This window comes from Salmo trutta, chromosome 15 (genome assembly GCF_901001165.1).
Source record: "Salmo trutta chromosome 15, fSalTru1.1, whole genome shotgun sequence".
Classification (NCBI taxonomy): Eukaryota; Metazoa; Chordata; class Actinopteri; order Salmoniformes; family Salmonidae; genus Salmo; species Salmo trutta.
In genome coordinates this window covers 58,884,477-58,901,321 of record NC_042971.1, presented here as the reverse complement: position 1 = coordinate 58,901,321, position 16,845 = coordinate 58,884,477, and the positions used below count along the sequence as shown (strand labels likewise).

Below are 16,845 nucleotides of genomic sequence, written 5' to 3'. Positions count from 1 at the left end.
CCTTACCCCCCCCCTGCTCCTCTCATTACAGGAGACAGCAGCAGCAGAGACCTCCGGGAGGAGGAGGAGACAGGAAGACCCAGAATCCTCAGCAGCAGTCGCCACAACGACAACAACCTCCATCTCAACAACAACCGGTCAATCAGCAACAGAATGACCAGCAGCAGCCCGGGCCGGGGGGTCATGGTAGATACCCTCGTGACCAGCAGCAGGGAGGACAGCGTGGAGGTAGCCACGGGCAGCAGTTCCAGGGCCACGGCGGGCAGCGTCAGGGACCTCCCCACCACGGCTATAGCCAGAATCGCCGCTGGCACCACAACCAGAAGGGTCAGGGGGTAGGACAGGGACTGCAGGGACAAGGGGGCCCGGCAGGTGACAGGGACAGAGGGGGGACACCAATGGGAGACAGGGACAGGGGGGCAACACCAATGGGAGACAGGGACAGAGGGGCAACACCAATGGGAGACAGGGACAGAGGGGCGACACCAATGGGAGACAGGGACAGAGGGGCAACCCCAATGGGAGACAGGGACAGAGGGGCGACCCCAACGGGAGACAGGGACAGAGGGGCAACCCCAACGGGAGACAGGGACAGAGGGGCAACCCCAACGGGTGACAGGGACAGAGGAGCAACCCCAATGGGAGACAGGGACAGAGGGGCAACACCAACGGGAGACAGGGACAGAGGGGCAACACCAACGGGAGACAGGGACAGAGGGGCAACACCAACGGGAGACAGGGACAGAGGGGCAACCCCAATGGGAGACAGGGACAGGGGGGTAGCACCACTCAGAAACACCAAAGAGACAGAGAATGTGAAGGCAGAGGAGGCCAGCACTAGGCTGGAGACAGAGAGCTCCCGGGGCCCCAGTGAGGGGCTTCCCAGCCAGCCTGGGGGCCAGGAGAAGGGCCAGAGCCCGACGGGGAGTGACAAGCACAGGGACAGCCAGCTGGACGAGGGCCCTAAAGTCAGCCTGCTGCAGTCATCCAAGGAGAGGCTGAGGAGGAGGCTAAAAGACAAGGTAAACTAAATCTCTTTACTGTCTTATCTATCTGCCAATTACCATCAGTCTTAGGCAGGCCATGGCCACGCCCTCCCCTTTCGACACACATGCATACACACACACAAACATGCGCATGCACACAGTAATAATTTTAGATGCATATACATTCATACACACACACGGATTGCTGAGTCTGTTTGGTAGGTGGGGGTGCAACTCTCTAATTCATTAAAGATGAACAGTGGGGGCCTCCCGAGCGGCACAAGGCACTGCATCGCAGTGTTTGAGGCGTCACTACAGACTCTGGTTCGATCCCAGGCTGTGTCACAACCGGCCGTGACCGAGAGTCCCATAGTGCGCACAATTGGCCCAGCGTCGTCCGGGTTAGGGGAGGGTTTGGACCAGCGTCGTCCGGGTTAGGGGAGGGTTTGGCCCAGTGTCGTCCGGGTTAGGGGAGGGTTTGGCCCAGTGTCGTCCGGGTTAGGGGAGGGTTTGGCCCAGCGTCGTCCGGGTTAGGGGAGGGTTTGGCCCAGCGTCGTCCGGGTTAGGGGAGGGTTAGGCCCAGCGTCGTCCGGGTTAGGGGAGGGTTTGGACCAGCGTCGTCCGGGTTAGGGGAGGGTTTGGCCCAGCGTCGTCTGGGTTAGGGGAGGGTTAGGGGAGGGTTTGGCCCAGTGTCGTCCGGGTTAGGGGAGGGTTAGGACCAGTGTCGTCCGGGTTAGGGGAGGGTTAGGCCCAGCGTTGTCCGGGTTAGGGGAGGGTTTGGCCCAGCGTTGTCCGGGTTAGGGGAGGGTTTGGCCCAGCGTTGTCCGGGTTAGGAGAGGGTTTGGCCAGTGGGGCTTTACTCGGCTCATCGCGCTCTAGCGACTCCTTGTGGCGTCCCGGGCGCCTGCAGGCTGATTCTCAACGGTGTTTCCTCTGACACATTGGTGCAGCTGGCTTCCGGGTTATGCGGGCGGGTGTTAAGAAGCGCGGTTTGGCGGGTCATGTTTCGGAGGACGCATGACTCGACCTTCACCTCTCCCGAGCCTGTTGGGGAGTTGGAGCAATGAGACAAGATCGCAATTGGATATCACAAAAAAGGGGGTTAAAAATAAACAAACAGTGGTGGCTTGTCTGTAGACTCTGGTGTCGTGGGTTAACTTCTCTCGTAGCATGACTCATTACTTGTCTCTGTTTAGTTCTTAACCTAAGTATCTAAGGCGTGGACACTCCTATCCTCCTTACAGCCTGCTACAACCAGACAGAGATTAACAGACTGCTTCAAACACAGGCTGAGGCTCAGATGGCACCCTGCTCCCTATGTAGTGCACTACTTTTGACCAGGGCCCCTATAGGCTCTAGTCAAAAGTAGTGCACTATATAAGGAAAAGCGTGCAATTTGGAATGAGACCAGAGAGAGGTATTTAGCTAAATGGGAGGAAACAGGGACATTATTCACAGTCAGATCCCTGTCTCGTTTAGGGTTCAGGGTCGTATTCATTAAGGCACACCGTAGCAAAACTGTTTGCAACGTAGAACGAAAACTGTGCTTCTAATTGAATAATTCCAGGTAGTACCTGTTTCAGTACACTTTCTTTCATTTGATGCCAAATGAATAAGACCATTATAGCAGAGGCAGACAACCCTGTTCCTGAAAATGCAGCAGGTACTGTTCTAACTAGTCACCATACCTGACCAACTGAGCTAATTGATCAGTTCAGTGATTGCCTAAATTCAACACACCTGGTCTTCCAGGTTGGTTACATCAAAAACATGCCCAGGGTTGCCTACCCCTGCAGTATAGCCTGCTCCTCATTAAGGCTAGCTCTGTGTGCTGCGTTGTATGGTGACAATACTCTGACCCTCCCTGTAGACTCACTGACACTGTGTTAAGAAGCATATGGATGATGTCATATCCTATCTGTTGTCAAACCATATTTCCTCTCTCAGGGGTTTTACTTCCTGTGTAAGCGGTTTGGTTAAACATCTATTAAGCAGAGAAAGGCACCATGCTTGTTCATGTCAGCTCAAATACATGATTACAACACCTGGGGGTTTTATGACTAGGCAGTTTCCCGGACACAATTAAGATGAGCTCCAGACTGAAAGGCTGTGATTCTCCATTGAGCGGGATTTTTTTTCTGCTGTTCTCCAGGAGGAGGCTGTGGTGTCCCCGGTCGGGCCCCAGCGGAGCCGCATGGACCGCTTGCTGGAGATCCTGAACAGCATGAGGAACAACAGTGCCGGGGTGGACAGCCAGCTCAGCTCCTTCATGGAGGAGGCCCAGAACTCGGCCCAGTCAGAGGAGACCCTGGACCAGATAGTCAGCACCATCTATGACAAGGCCCTCAGCGACAGGAGCTTTGCTGCTACTGCTGCCAGGCTCTGTGACAAGATGGCCCTGTTTATGGTGGAGGGGACCAAGTTTAGGTCACTACTGCTCAATATGTTACAGGTGAGCGGAGAGGGAGACGAGAGAGGGAGGGGGCGGGGTGTGTGTGTGTGCGTGCGTGCGTGCGTGCGTGCGTGCGTGCATGCATGCATGCATTCCTGTATGTCTGTCTGTCTGTCTGTCAGTCAGACAGTGACTGTGTGTGACTGGTGTCTGTCTCAGTGTTTGAGTGTGGATGGTCATAATTCGTGTCAGTGGCTGTGTGTGACGTGGGGTAAATGTCACAGCTAATGATGGTTCTCAGATGCCACAGCCTGTGGGGGTTGACATCTGTCCAGCCTCTCCACATAATGTCTCCTCCCACCCACTTCAGCCCTGCCTACATTCTGGCCCAACACCTTCCTCCCTGCCTGGGTGTCTACATTCTGGCCCAACACCTTACTCCCTGCCTGGGTGTCTACATTCTGGCCCAACGCCTTCTTCCCTGCCTGGGTGTCCACATTCTGGCCCAACACCTTCTTCCCTGCCTGGGTGTCTACATTCTGGCCCAACACCTTCCTCCCTGCCTGGGTGTCTACATTCTGGCCCAACATCTTCCTCCCTGCCTGGGTGTCTACATTCTGGCCCAACACCTTCCTCCCTGCCTGGGTGTCTACATTCTGGCCCAACACCTTCCTCCCTGCCTGGGTGTCTACATGCTGGCCCAACACCTTCCTCCCTGCCTGGGTGTCTACATTCTGGCCCAACACCTTCCCTGCCTGGGTGTCTACATTCTGGCCCAACGCCTTCCTCCCTGCCTGGGTGTCTACATTCTGGCCCAACACCTTCCTCCCTGCCTGGGTGTCTACATTCTGGCCCAACGCCTTCCTCCCTGCCTGGGTGTCCACATTCTGGCCCAACACCTTCCTCCCTGCCTGGGTGTCTACATTCTGGCCCAACGCCTTCCTCCCTGCCTGGGTGTCTACATTCTGGCCCAACGCCTTCCTCCCTGCCTGGGTGTCTACATTCTGGCCCAACACCTTCCTCCCTGCCTGGGTGTCTACATTCTGGCCCAACACCTTCCTCCCTGCCTGGGTGTCTACATTCTGGCCCAACACCTTCCTCCCTGCCTGGGTGTCTACATTCTGGCCCAACACCTTCCTCCCTGCCTGGGTGTCTACATGCTGGCCCAACACCTTCCTCCCTGCCTGGGTGTCTACATTCTGGCCCAACACCTTCCTCCCTGTCTGGGTGTCTACATTCTGGCCCAACACCTTCCTCCCTGCCTGGGTGTCTACATTCTGGCCCAACACCTTCCTCCCTGCCTGGGTGTCTACATGCTGGCCCAACACCTTCCTCCCTGCCTGGGTGTCTACATGCTGGCCCAACACCTTCCTCCCTGCCTGGGTGTCTACATTCTGGCCCAACACCTTCCTCCCTGCCTGGGTGTCTACATGCTGGCCCAACACCTTCCTCCCTGCCTGGGTGTCTACATTCTGGCCCAACACCTTCCTCCCTGCCTGGGTGTCTACATTCTGGCCCAACACCTTCCTCCCTGCCTGGGTGTCTACATTCTGGCCCAACACCTTCCTCCCTGCCTGGGTGTCTACATTCTGGCCCAACACCTTCCTCCCTGCCTGGGTGTCTGCATTCTGGCCCAACACCTTCCCTGCCTGGGTGTTACGACTTCTCTCCCTCTGTTTTTTGGGAGCCTGATAGCCGCTCCATTGCGGACAGTCTGGGACCTCTCTCTCTCTTACTCTCTCTCTTTGTCTCTGTTTGGTTCTGTCAGTCTCTCTCTCTGTCTCTCTCTCCCTCCCCTTCCTTCCTTCCGGCTCTCTGGATGACGTGCCAGGCAGAATGTTAACCCACCTGTTTAATGCTAGCTAGCAACTTACCTTGACTCCTTGCTGCACTCACGTAACAGGTGGTCAGCCTGCCACGCAGTCTCCTTGTGGAGTGCAATGTAATCGGCCATAATCAGCATCCAAAAATGCCGATTACCGATTGTTATGAAACCTTGAAATTGGCACTAATTAATCGGTAATGCCGATTAATCGGTCGACCTCTAGTGCCAAGCTTGTATTGTCATACCCAAGAAGACTCGAGGCTATTATCGCAGCCAAAGGTTCTTCAATAAATTTGCAAACATTTCTAAAAACCTGTTTTTGCTTTGTCATTATGGGGTATTGTGTGTAGATTGATGAAGGAAAAAAATATTTTATCCATTTTAGAATAAGGCTGTAACGTAATAAAATGTGGAAAAAGTCAAGGGGTCTGAATACTTTCAGAATGCACTGTAAGTGAAGTGCTGAAAGATACAGTTGAAGTCAGAAGTTTACATACACCTTAGACAAATACATTTAAACTCAGTTTTTCACATTTCCTGACATTTAATCCTAGTAAACATTCCCTGTCTTAGGTCAGCTAGGATCACCACTTTATTTTAAGAATGTGAAATGTCAGAATAATATTAGAGAGAATGATTTATTTCAGCTTTTATTTCTTTCATCACATTCCCAGTGGGTCAGAAGTTTACATACACTCAATTAGTATTTGGTAGCATTGCCTTTAAATTGTTTAACTTGGGTCAAATGTTTCGGGTAGCCTTCCACAAGCTTTCCACAATAAGTTGGGTGAATTTTGGCCCATTCCTCCTGACAGAGCTGGTGTAACTGAGTCAGGTTTGTAGGCCTCCTTGCTCGCACACACTTTTTCAGTTCTGACTGCACATTCTTTATGGGATTGAGGTCAGGGCTTTGTGATGGGTGCCATTTGGGCTGTAGATCTAAGCAGAGTATGGCTCCTTAAATAGCTTGTTACTGATGGATATGATGCCAAATCTCCACTCTTTAACCCCCCTCACTCCCCCCTCCCCTTATCCCCCCTCTCTACCCTCCTTCTCCCAATCACACCTCTTCTCCTCTCCCCCTTCTTCCCCCTCTGCCCCCCTCACTCCCCCTCCTCTCCCCCTCTCTCCTCCTCTCTCCCTCTCACTCCCCTTCTCTACCCTCATCTTCCCCCCCACTACCCCTCTCTACCCTCACTCACCCTCTCACTCCCTCTTTACCCTTCTCCCAATCACTCCCCCTTCTCTCCTCCCCTCACTCCCCCTTCTCTCCTCCCCTCTCACTCCCCCTTCTCTCCCCCTCACTCCCCCCTCTCACTCCCCTTCTCTACCCTCCTCTCCCCCTCTCTCTCCCCCCACTACCCCTCTCTACCCTCACTCCCCCTCCCACTCCCTTTTTACCCTTCTCTCCCCCTCTCACTCCCCCCTCTACCCTCCTTCTCCCAATCACTCCCCTTCTCCTCTCCCCCCTCACTCCCCCTCTACCCCCTCTCACTCCCCCTCTCTACCCTCCTCTGCCCCCCTCACTCCCCCTCTCTCCTCCTCTCTCCCTCTCACTCCCCTTCTCTACCCTCCTCTTCCCCCCCACTACCCCTCTCTACCCTCTCACTCCCTCTTTACCCTTCTCCCAATCATTCCCCTTCTCCTCTCCCCCCTCTCCCTCTCTACCCTCCTGTCCCCTTTTCACTTCCCCTCTCTACCCTCCTCTCCCCCTCTCACTCCCCCTTCTCTCCTCCCCTCTCACTCCCCCTTCTCTCCCCCTCTCACTCCCCCCTCTCACTCCCCTTCTCTACCCTCCTCTCCCCCTCTCACTCCCCCTTCTCTCCTCCCCTCTCACTCCCCCTTCTCTCCCCCTCTCACTCCCCCCTCTCACTCCCCCTCTCTAACCTCACTCCCCCTCCCACTCCCTTTTTACCCTTCTCTCCCCCTCTCACTCCCCCCCTCTACCCTCCTTCTCCCAATCACTCCCCTTCTCCTCTCCCCCCTCACTCCCCCTCTACCCCCCTCTCACTCCCCCTCTCTACCCTCCTCTCCCCCTCTCACTCCCCCTCCTCTCTACCCTCTCACTCTCCTCTCCCCTTCTCCTCTCCCCCTCTCACCCCTCTCTCTACCCTCCTTCTCCCAATCACTCCCCTTCTCCTCTCCCCTTCTCCTCTCCCCCTACAGTGGTCAGTCTGTGTGTAGCCAGGCGGTGGTTTGGTTTGTCGACTGGGTGCTAAGCGCCTGTACCTGTCTTTTAGGAAGTGAGTGCTAGGCTTGTTTCCTCACCCTGGTGTCACGTTGTAACCCCCCCCGTGTTACATGCTGTGTTTGTGTGTGTTTGATACAGAGTTACGCTGAGACTTCAACTCACCCACTCAGTTTCTCTGCCATTTACATTACATTTTAGTCATTTAGCAGACGCTCTTATCCAGAGCGACTTACAGTAGTGAATGCATACATTTCATTAAAAAAAATTCTCCGTACAGGAGCGAGGAATTTAATGTTAAGCATCTATATCTCTCTTCTTATGTCATGTCTGTATAAATGCATAGTGGCCATTAACCTTAGATCTTTATACGGCGCTGCACAGATTGTTGAACTCTTACATTAGATTGTTTTATGCTGAACTCTGTCATTGTCAAGTTGATATAAAGTGTAGTTATTATCCATTAGTTCACTTCTGTTAACATGCAACACCCACAACGGTTAGTATTTTTATGCAAATGTTTTGCCCACTAAGACATGAACATTACTTGGACTTTATAAACCTGCATTTGACTGTCCCACCACTGTACTGGTACTGTACCATACAGCTGTGTGTAGGAGATCTGTCATAACCAATTATCACTTCTACCTCCTCATTGACAAACAGAATCATGTTTGGAGCAGCAGTGTTCAGCAGGATTCATGTTTTGGATTACACTCTTCCGTTGAGTTGTACAGCCAAGGATGCCACCCTATAACCCAGCCAGACGTGGTTCTCTCTTCTCTCTCTCTGTCTCTCTGTATAAGAGCTCTATAGAAGACTGACTGGCTGTCCTGCTCCAGACTAGACAAGCCGAGGAGGTATTTGTTAACATACTGTAGGAGACTGTTTGTTGTCTCCGTGTCTTTCTATGGAGGAATCAAAATATCATACAATGATGGAAAGACCTGTGTGTTGTCCTTGTTAATGCAGACAGAGAAGAGCTCCAACTTCTTAATCATAGCCTTAAGTTTGTCCCGTGACATTGTATATAGTTGCGGAGAGTCCCTGTAATCCTACATTCAGATCATTCAGGTGAGATAAAACATCACCCAGATAGGCCAGTCGTGTGAGAAACTCGTCATCATGCAAGCGGTCAGACAAGTGAAAATTATGGTCAGTAAAGAACTTTAAGCTCGTCTCTTGATAACCAGCACATTCCTGTATGTTGTAAAAGCATTACATGGTCGCTGTCCCTATCCTTGCATAGTCCAAAAATACATGAGAGTTCAGGGGCCTTGCTTTAACAAAGTTAACCATTTTCACTGTCGTGTCCAAAACGTCTTTCTGTCAGGCATTCCCTTGGCAGCAAGAGCCTCTCAGTGGATGCTGCAGTGGACCCAAGTGGCGTCAGGAGCAACTGCTTGCATGCTCGTTACCACTCCACTATGTCTCCCTGTCATGGCTTTTGCGCCATCAGTACAGACACCAACCCATCTTGACCACCAAAGTCCATTTGATGTCACAAAGCTGTCCAGTACTTTAAAAATATCCTCTTCTGCAGTCCTGGTTTCCAGTGGTTTGCAGAAGAGGAAGTCTTCCTTAATTGACCCCCTGTAAACATAAAGGACATATACCAGGAGCTGTGCCAGGCCCGCCACGTCTGTTGACTCATCCAGCTGTAACACGTAGAATTCACTGGCTTGTATGCAAAGCAGTAATTGTTTCAAAACATCTCCTGCCATGACACTGATGTGTCGTGAAACAGTGTTGTTTGATGAAGTCATTGTCTATATAGTTTTTGGGGCCTATTGGGCCCAGCATTGTCCCAGCCATATCGATAGCAGCAGGAAGAATTAAGTCCTCTACAATAGTATGGGGTTTGCCTGTCCTAGCCACTCGGTAGATCACCATATAAGATGCTTCTAGTCCCTTCTTATTAATGTTATCTGTTGCTTTTATACGTCTTACTACTGGAAAGTCGTCTTAATTCTCGCTCAATAAACTCCTGGGGCTTATTTTTCAAACTGGCATGTTTCGTTTCTAAATGTCTGCGCAAGAGTGAAGGTTTCATTGAGTTGTGAGAGTACTTTTGCACATATAACACACTGTGGCTGAGGAAAGACACTACTCCCAATATAAGGAAAGTTTGCTGGTCCAACGTCCCTGTCTGTTGTTCGGTGCTTTCCTGGGTAAGGGGGCTGTAGCCCTTCGGCTGCATCAGATTCACAACTGTTAGTGTCCATGCTAGCTGGGCTAACAACAAATGTAGAATTACTGATGCTAGCATTGGATGTGCTCGTGGAAGCTTTGTTGTAGAGCGTTTAACACAAAATCCGGGGAGAACCTGATTTTATATTGTGTTAATATTGTATTCACCGCTCTCGCTGTCCTCTGAAGGACTTTTCTGAGGAGAACCTGATTTTACATTATGCTAATATGGTATTCACCCCTCGCGCTGAAGGACTTTTCTGAGGAGAACCTGATTTTACATTATGCTAATATGGTATTCACCCCTCTCGCTGTCCTCTGCAGAAGGACTTTTCTCGTCGGGTGGAGCTACAGGCGTCTGACGTGGAGCTTTGGTTGGGATTCATCACCTTCCTGTGTGAGGTTTTTGGAACCATGAGGTCCAGCGCTGGAGAACCGTTTAGGGTGTTGGTCTGTCCTATATACACCTGTCTCCGAGAGGTGAGTCCCCTGTTCCCTACACACAGCCACCTGTCTACCACTACACTAACACACCTCCACCGTCCACTAACACACCTCCACCTGTCTACCACTACACTAACACACCACCTGTCTACCACTACACTAACACACCTCCACCTGTCTACCACTACACTAACACACCACCTGTCTACCACTACACTAACACACCTCCACCTGTCTACCACTACACTAACACACCACCTGTCTACCACTACACTAACACACCTCCACTTGTCTACCACTACACTAACACACCTCCACCTGTCTACCACTACACTAACACACCTCCACTTGTCTACCACTACACTAACACACCACCTGTCTACCACTACACTAACACACCTCCACCTGTCTACCACTACACTAACACACCACCTGTCTACCACTACACTAACACACCTCCACTTGTCTACCACTACACTAACACACCTCCACCTGTCTACCACTACACTAACACACCTCCACCTGTCTACCACTACACTAACACACCTCCACCTGGAGAACCGTTTAGGGTGTTGGTTTGTCCCGTGTACACACACACACACACACACACACACACACACGGACATTCCACCTCTGCTCAACTATGTAGCCATCTAATCTACATACTATAATGTTGGATATCTTCTTATATCCAGTCTAGCAGTACCACTTATAGCCTGGACATTATTTCTAGTGTGGATATTGGAACAGACTCGCTTGTCTCTCTGTGACTGGGTGTGTCACACATGCTATGTGGATATATCCTCAACCAGTAATTCACTGCGATAACAAAGCATCCTTATTCAAAAGGCCCCTCCATCTGTCCATCAATCCCACAGCACAGCATAGTACTCTGGGTAATTGGAAAAAAACTAAGGGGGGAAGATGATTCCGGCAACACCTGCTTCACCTCAGAGTTCCAATTTCCATCAGCGGAGGAGGTCTGTCACAATGGCTCAGACCGTTTCCATAGGAACCAGAAAACGCAGACAGACGCGGTAATAAACTGGGGCTTGTCCGGTAGAGAAAGCAGAAGTGGTCAAAATACAGACCGGCGAAACAGTGGAGAATGGAGGGTTTAGATGAACGGTTAGCATGAAATCAATTACCAGAAAAGCCACCAAGACAGTACAGCATTTAGCCTATCATAACCTGGTCCCAGATATGTTTCTGCTGTATAGCCAACTTCTAGTTGATGTCATGTCAAACAATGACCGTAGGTGTTGTGAAAGACAGTACAAAACAGATCTGGGTCCGGGCTAGTAATTTGCCTCCGTATTCCTACTTCTAGCCAGTGACGATACAGTAACATGTCATGGTGGGGGGGCTCGTGTGAGGAGAAAGAGCTGCTGCTCTGCCTGCCTCCCTCCCTCCCTCCCTCCCTGCGAGTCCTCCCCCTCTCAGTATCTCAGTGATGCAAGATGTGTTTATCTGGTTTCCATGGTGACATCCTATATCCAGCCATCCGTGTAGATACAGTGCATTTTGAAATAGTATTCAGAAAATATTGAATCTATTTTTAGAATAAGGCTGCAAAGTAACAAAATGTGGAAAAAGTTGCTTGGTCTGAATACTTTCTGAATGTACTGTACAGACACACACACACACATCCCTCTGGGTTCCAGTGAGTAGTCTATCTATTTTGCTGCACTTCAGCAGGAGGCTCTGTGGTGTCTGCAGCGACAGCCACGGTCTTCCTCTAGATCAGGGGTAGGCAACTAGATTCAGCTGTGGTCAGGGGCCCAGAAAATAATTATACCTTGATTACATTGATACACGATCACGAGTCTCTTTTTATTTGTGGGAATACATGGGAACACATTTCCTAAACTAAAGTCATTTTAGCTGAATTCCTGGTGATTATAGTATAAAAAAATACCAAAAAACGAAATTATTTTTTTACAAAAATATTTTAGGGGCAAAAAAAACAAAAAACTGTGTAACCTTTTGTTGACGACCTCGAGTCTGTCAGGCTTCTCTCTTCTCTGCAGAGGAGTGACATTACAACGACTGTCACTCGCACACGCCCCCGAGAGAGAGTGAGATGAGCAGAGGTGTAGAATGCACCGCCCACTTCTACTGTTCATCCACGGTCACACAACAGGGAGCCTGCCACCCCCACCCATAACCCCCCCCCCCCCCACACACACACACACACACCACTGGCATGTGCCAGCCTGGTACTCCCCATGGAGCAAGACAATCTAACACCTCCACAAACTGTAGGGCTGTTAAATAGTGACAGAGGGAGGAAGGTAGACAGGCACACCTCTCACATTCCTATACTCTGTATTATTACCATTATACTGGGTTACACGGAGGGCACTGGGATCAGGCTGGAGGACACAGAGCACCTAGAGGACACTGGGAGCAGGCTGGAGGACACATGGCACCTAGAGGACACTGGGATCAGGCTGGAGGCCCTAGAGGGCACTGGGATCAGGCTGGAGGACACAGAGCACCTAGAGGACATTAGGAGCAGGCTGGAGGCCCTAGAGGGCACTGGGATCAGGCTGGAGGACACAGAGCACCTAGAGGACACTGGGATCAGGCTGGAGGCCCTAGAGGGCACTGGGAACAAGCTGGACGACACAGAGCACCTAGAGGACACTGGGATCAGGCTGGAGGACACAGAGCACCTAGAGGACACTGGGATCAGGCTGGAGGACACAGAGCACCTAGAGGACACTGGGAGCAGGCTGGAGGCCCTAGAGGGCACTGGGATCAGGCTGGAGGACACAGAGCACCTAGAGGACACTGGGATCAGGCTGGAGGACACAGAGCACCTAGAGGACACTGGGATCAGGCTGGAGGACACAGAGCACCTAGAGGACACTGGGATCAGGCTGGAGGACACAGAGCACCTAGAGGACACTGGGATCAGGCTGGAGGACACAGAGCACCTAGAGGACACTGGGATCAGGCTGGAGGACACAGAGCACCTAGAGGACACTGGGATCAGGCTGGAGGACACAGAGCACCTAGAGGACACTGAGAGCAGGCTGGAGAACACAGAGCACCTAGAGGACACTAGGAACAGGCTGGAGGACACAGAGCACCTAGAGGACACTGGGAGCAGGCTGGAGGACATAGAGGACACTGGGATCAGGCTGGAGGACACAGGGCACCTGGAGGACACTGGGAGCAGGCTGGAGGACACAGCACCTAGTGGACACTGGGATCAGGCTGGAGGACACAGATAACCTAGTGGACTCTGGGAGCAGGCTGGAGGACACAGATGACCTAGAGGACACTGGTAGCAGGCTGGAGGACACAGAGGACCTAGAGGACACTGGGATCAGGCTGGAGGACATAGTGGACTGGGATCAGGCTGGAGGACACAGATGACCTAGAGGACACTGCGATCAGGCTGAAGGACACAGAGCACCTAGAGGACACTGGGATCAGGCTGGAGGACACAGAGCACCTAGAGGACACTGGGAGCAGGCTGGAGGACATAGAGGACACTGGGATCAGGCTGGAAGACACAGGGCACCTGGAGGACACTGGGATCAGGCTGGAGGACACAGATGACCTAGAGGACACTGGGAACAGGCTGGAGGACACAGGGCACCTGGAGGACACTGGGCACCTGGAGGACACTGGGATCAGGCTGGAGGACACAGATAACCTAGTGGACTCTGGGAGCAGGCTGGAGGACACAGATAACCTAGTGGACTCTGGGAGCAGGCTGGAGGACACAGATGACCTAGAGGACACAGGGAGCAGACTGGAGGACACAGATAACCTAGTGGACACTGGGAGCAGGCTGGAGGACACAGATGACCTAGAGGACACTGGGATCAGGCTGGAGGACACAGAGCACCTAGAGGACACTGGGAGCAGGCTGGAGGACACAGAGCACCTAGAGAACACGGATCAGGCTGGAGGACACAGAGCACCTAGAGAACACGGATCAGGCTGGAGGACACAGAGCACCTAGAGAACACGGATCAGGCTGGAGGACACAGAGCACCTAGAGAACACGGATCAGGCTGGAGGACACAGAGCACCTAGAGAACACGGATCAGGCTGGAGGACACAGAGCACCTAGAGAACACGGATCAGGCTGGAGGACACAGAGCACCTAGAGAACACGGATCAGGCTGGAGGACACAGATGGAATATACTGTATAGAGGACTCTGGATTATTTTCACTATTTGCTTAAGAACATGAAATCATTTCCCTTTGTTAGATATTTTGTCCCACTCTTCCATGCAGAACTGCTGTAACTCTGTGACATTTGTGGGTTTTCAAGCATGAACTGGTCGTTTTAAGTCCTGCCACAACATCTCAATTGGGATTAGGTCTGGACTTAATTTGTAGATTTTTAGCCATTTTCATGTAGACTTTGTGTGTTTTGGATCATTGTCTTGAGCACAATGCTGTCACTGGTCTGGCTGACGGCTGTTAGAGCAACACTCCAGGTTGCAGTAGACACTGGTCTGGCTGAGGGCTGTTAGAGCAACACTCCAGGTTGCAGTAGACACTGTTCTGGCTGAGGGCTGTTAGAGCAACACTCCAGGTTTTAGTAGACACTGTTCTGGCTGAAGGCTGTTAGAGCAACACTCCAGGTTGCAGTAGACGTTGGTCTGGCTGAGGGCTGTTAGAGCAACACTCCAGGTTGCAGTAGACACTGTTCTGGCTGAGGGCTGTTAGAGCAACACTCCAGGTTGCAGTAGACACTGGTCTGGCTGACGGCTGTTAGAGCAACACTCCAGGTTGCAGTAGACACTGGTCTGGCTGAGGGCTGTTAGAGCAACACTCCAGGTTGCAGTAGACACTGGTCTGGCTGACGGCTGTTAGAGCAACACTCCAGGTTGCAGTAGACACTGGTCTGGCTGACGGCTGTTAGAGCAACACTCCAGGTTGCAGTAGACACTGGACTGGCTGACGGCTGTTAGAGCAACACTCCAGGTTGCAGTAGACACTGGACTGGCTGACGGCTGTTAGAGCAACACTCCAGGTTGCAGTAGACACTGGACTGGCTGACGGCTGTTAGAGCAACACTCCAGGTTGCAGTAGACACTGGTCTGGCTGACGGCTGTCAGATTACATATTACACTCTCTCAAATGCAGGCCTGGTGTGATGTAGCATATATATTCTTGGCTGTCTATGGACTGGTAGAGCAGGTTTAGGTGTGTTGAGTGTGTATCTGGAGGTACTAAAAAAACATGACAGGTGTATTGGTAGATACTAGACTGTATGGTATATACTGTATATCTTATGTATTTAAATCCAGGTATGAATGACGGGGTGTGAATGGATGGTGTTCGAAGAGAACTTTAGGTGGAACTGCCTCACCAACCACAATTATAAAAGTTAAGAAAATGCTAAGCCTTGTTTGATTGAATGATGTGAAAGAATCAATGATATGTGTTTGTGGTATTGCTACGTATAACTAGGAAAAGCCTCCCAATGAGAATAAAGGTCATAGGTCGCGAAGTGGCAATGTCATAATGGATGATGTCGGAATTCACACAGGATTCCGGAGCGGAATGTTTGTGGACGTCTGGGAGTTTTCAGTGTTCCTGGGAAAGGAGGTGGGAATGGGGGAGCGGGGAAGGGTGGGGGGGTTGAGGAATTGTGCCACTTATGCAGGTTGGCTGTGGTGTCAGTAACGTTAGAGCTTGGCAACCGTCAGTGTAGTACGTCTCCAGGGATATCATTATGTGGGATGTCTCAGCTTACATCCCCAGTCCCACTGCTCACTGCTGCACATTCTAGGAATGGCAAGCCTTCAGTAATTACTGCAGTTCACCAGGAATCCTTCCTCGAATTCATCTCACACATGAACATAGTGAGCACATGCCCTCCAGCAGCTGAAGTCTGCTGTCTGATAGACCCAACTGGGAAACTGGTATGCCAGTAAACTCTTGTAGTGCAGTTGCTCAGTTACTTTATCTAAAAGTAATAGATATTTAGATTCTAGTCAACTCTGGGGTGCTTTCCCACAACATTCTAAGAAACCTGTTGACACAATGCTTCATTTAGTAACTTGATAAAGTTAATCAATCCATAAATATACAAGGTTTAACTATTTCTGCTTCATGATCACTTAGCATTCTTAACTACTAGACCAGGTATATTCAACATTGGGCCTGCGTGGAGGTACTGCAAGCGGTCAGCGTGTGTGTATATACAGCACCAGTCAAAGGTTTGGACACCTACTCATTCAAGGATTTGTCTTTATTTTACTATTTTCTACATTGTAGATTAATAGTGAAGACATCAAAATAGTGTTAAACAAATCAAAGCATATTTTAGATTCTTCAAAATAACCACCCTTTGCCTTGACAGCTTTGCACACTCTTGACATTATCTCAACCAGTTTCACTTGGAATGCTTTTCCAACAGTCTTGAAGGAGTTGGCTGCTTTTCCTTCACTCTGCGGTCCAACTCTTCCCAAACCATCTCAATTAAGTTGAGGTCAGGTGATTGTGGAGGCCAGGTCATCTGATGCAGCATTCCATCACTCTCCTTCTTGATCAAATAGCCCTTACACAGCCTGGAGGTGTGTTGGGTCATTGTCCTCTTGAAAAACAAATGATAGTCCCACTAAGCGCAAACCAGATGGGATGGCGTATCGCTGCAGAATGCTGTGGTAGCCATGCTAGTTAAGTGTGCCTTTAATTCTAAATAAATCACTGACAGTGTCATCAGCAAAGCACCCCCACACAATCGCACCTCCTCCTCCATGCTTCACGGTGGGAACCACACATGCGGAGATCATCCGTTCACCTACTGTGCGTCTCACGAAGACACGGCGGTTGGAACCA

At 51.0% G+C, this 16,845-nt stretch overlaps 1 protein-coding gene across 1 annotated transcript in view; it reads left to right on the top strand.

Annotated features, from left to right (window-relative positions):
- The window catches only part of ctif (CBP80/20-dependent translation initiation factor), a 151,754-nt gene that overhangs the window by 117,659 nt on the left and 17,250 nt on the right, over positions 1-16,845 (top strand). The window contains exons 9-11 of the mRNA XM_029690268.1: positions 32-1,022; positions 3,139-3,438; positions 9,906-10,061. Of these exons, the coding sequence (XP_029546128.1) occupies positions 32-1,022; positions 3,139-3,438; positions 9,906-10,061 (1,447 nt within the window). The remainder of the gene's footprint in view (positions 1-31; positions 1,023-3,138; positions 3,439-9,905; positions 10,062-16,845) is intronic.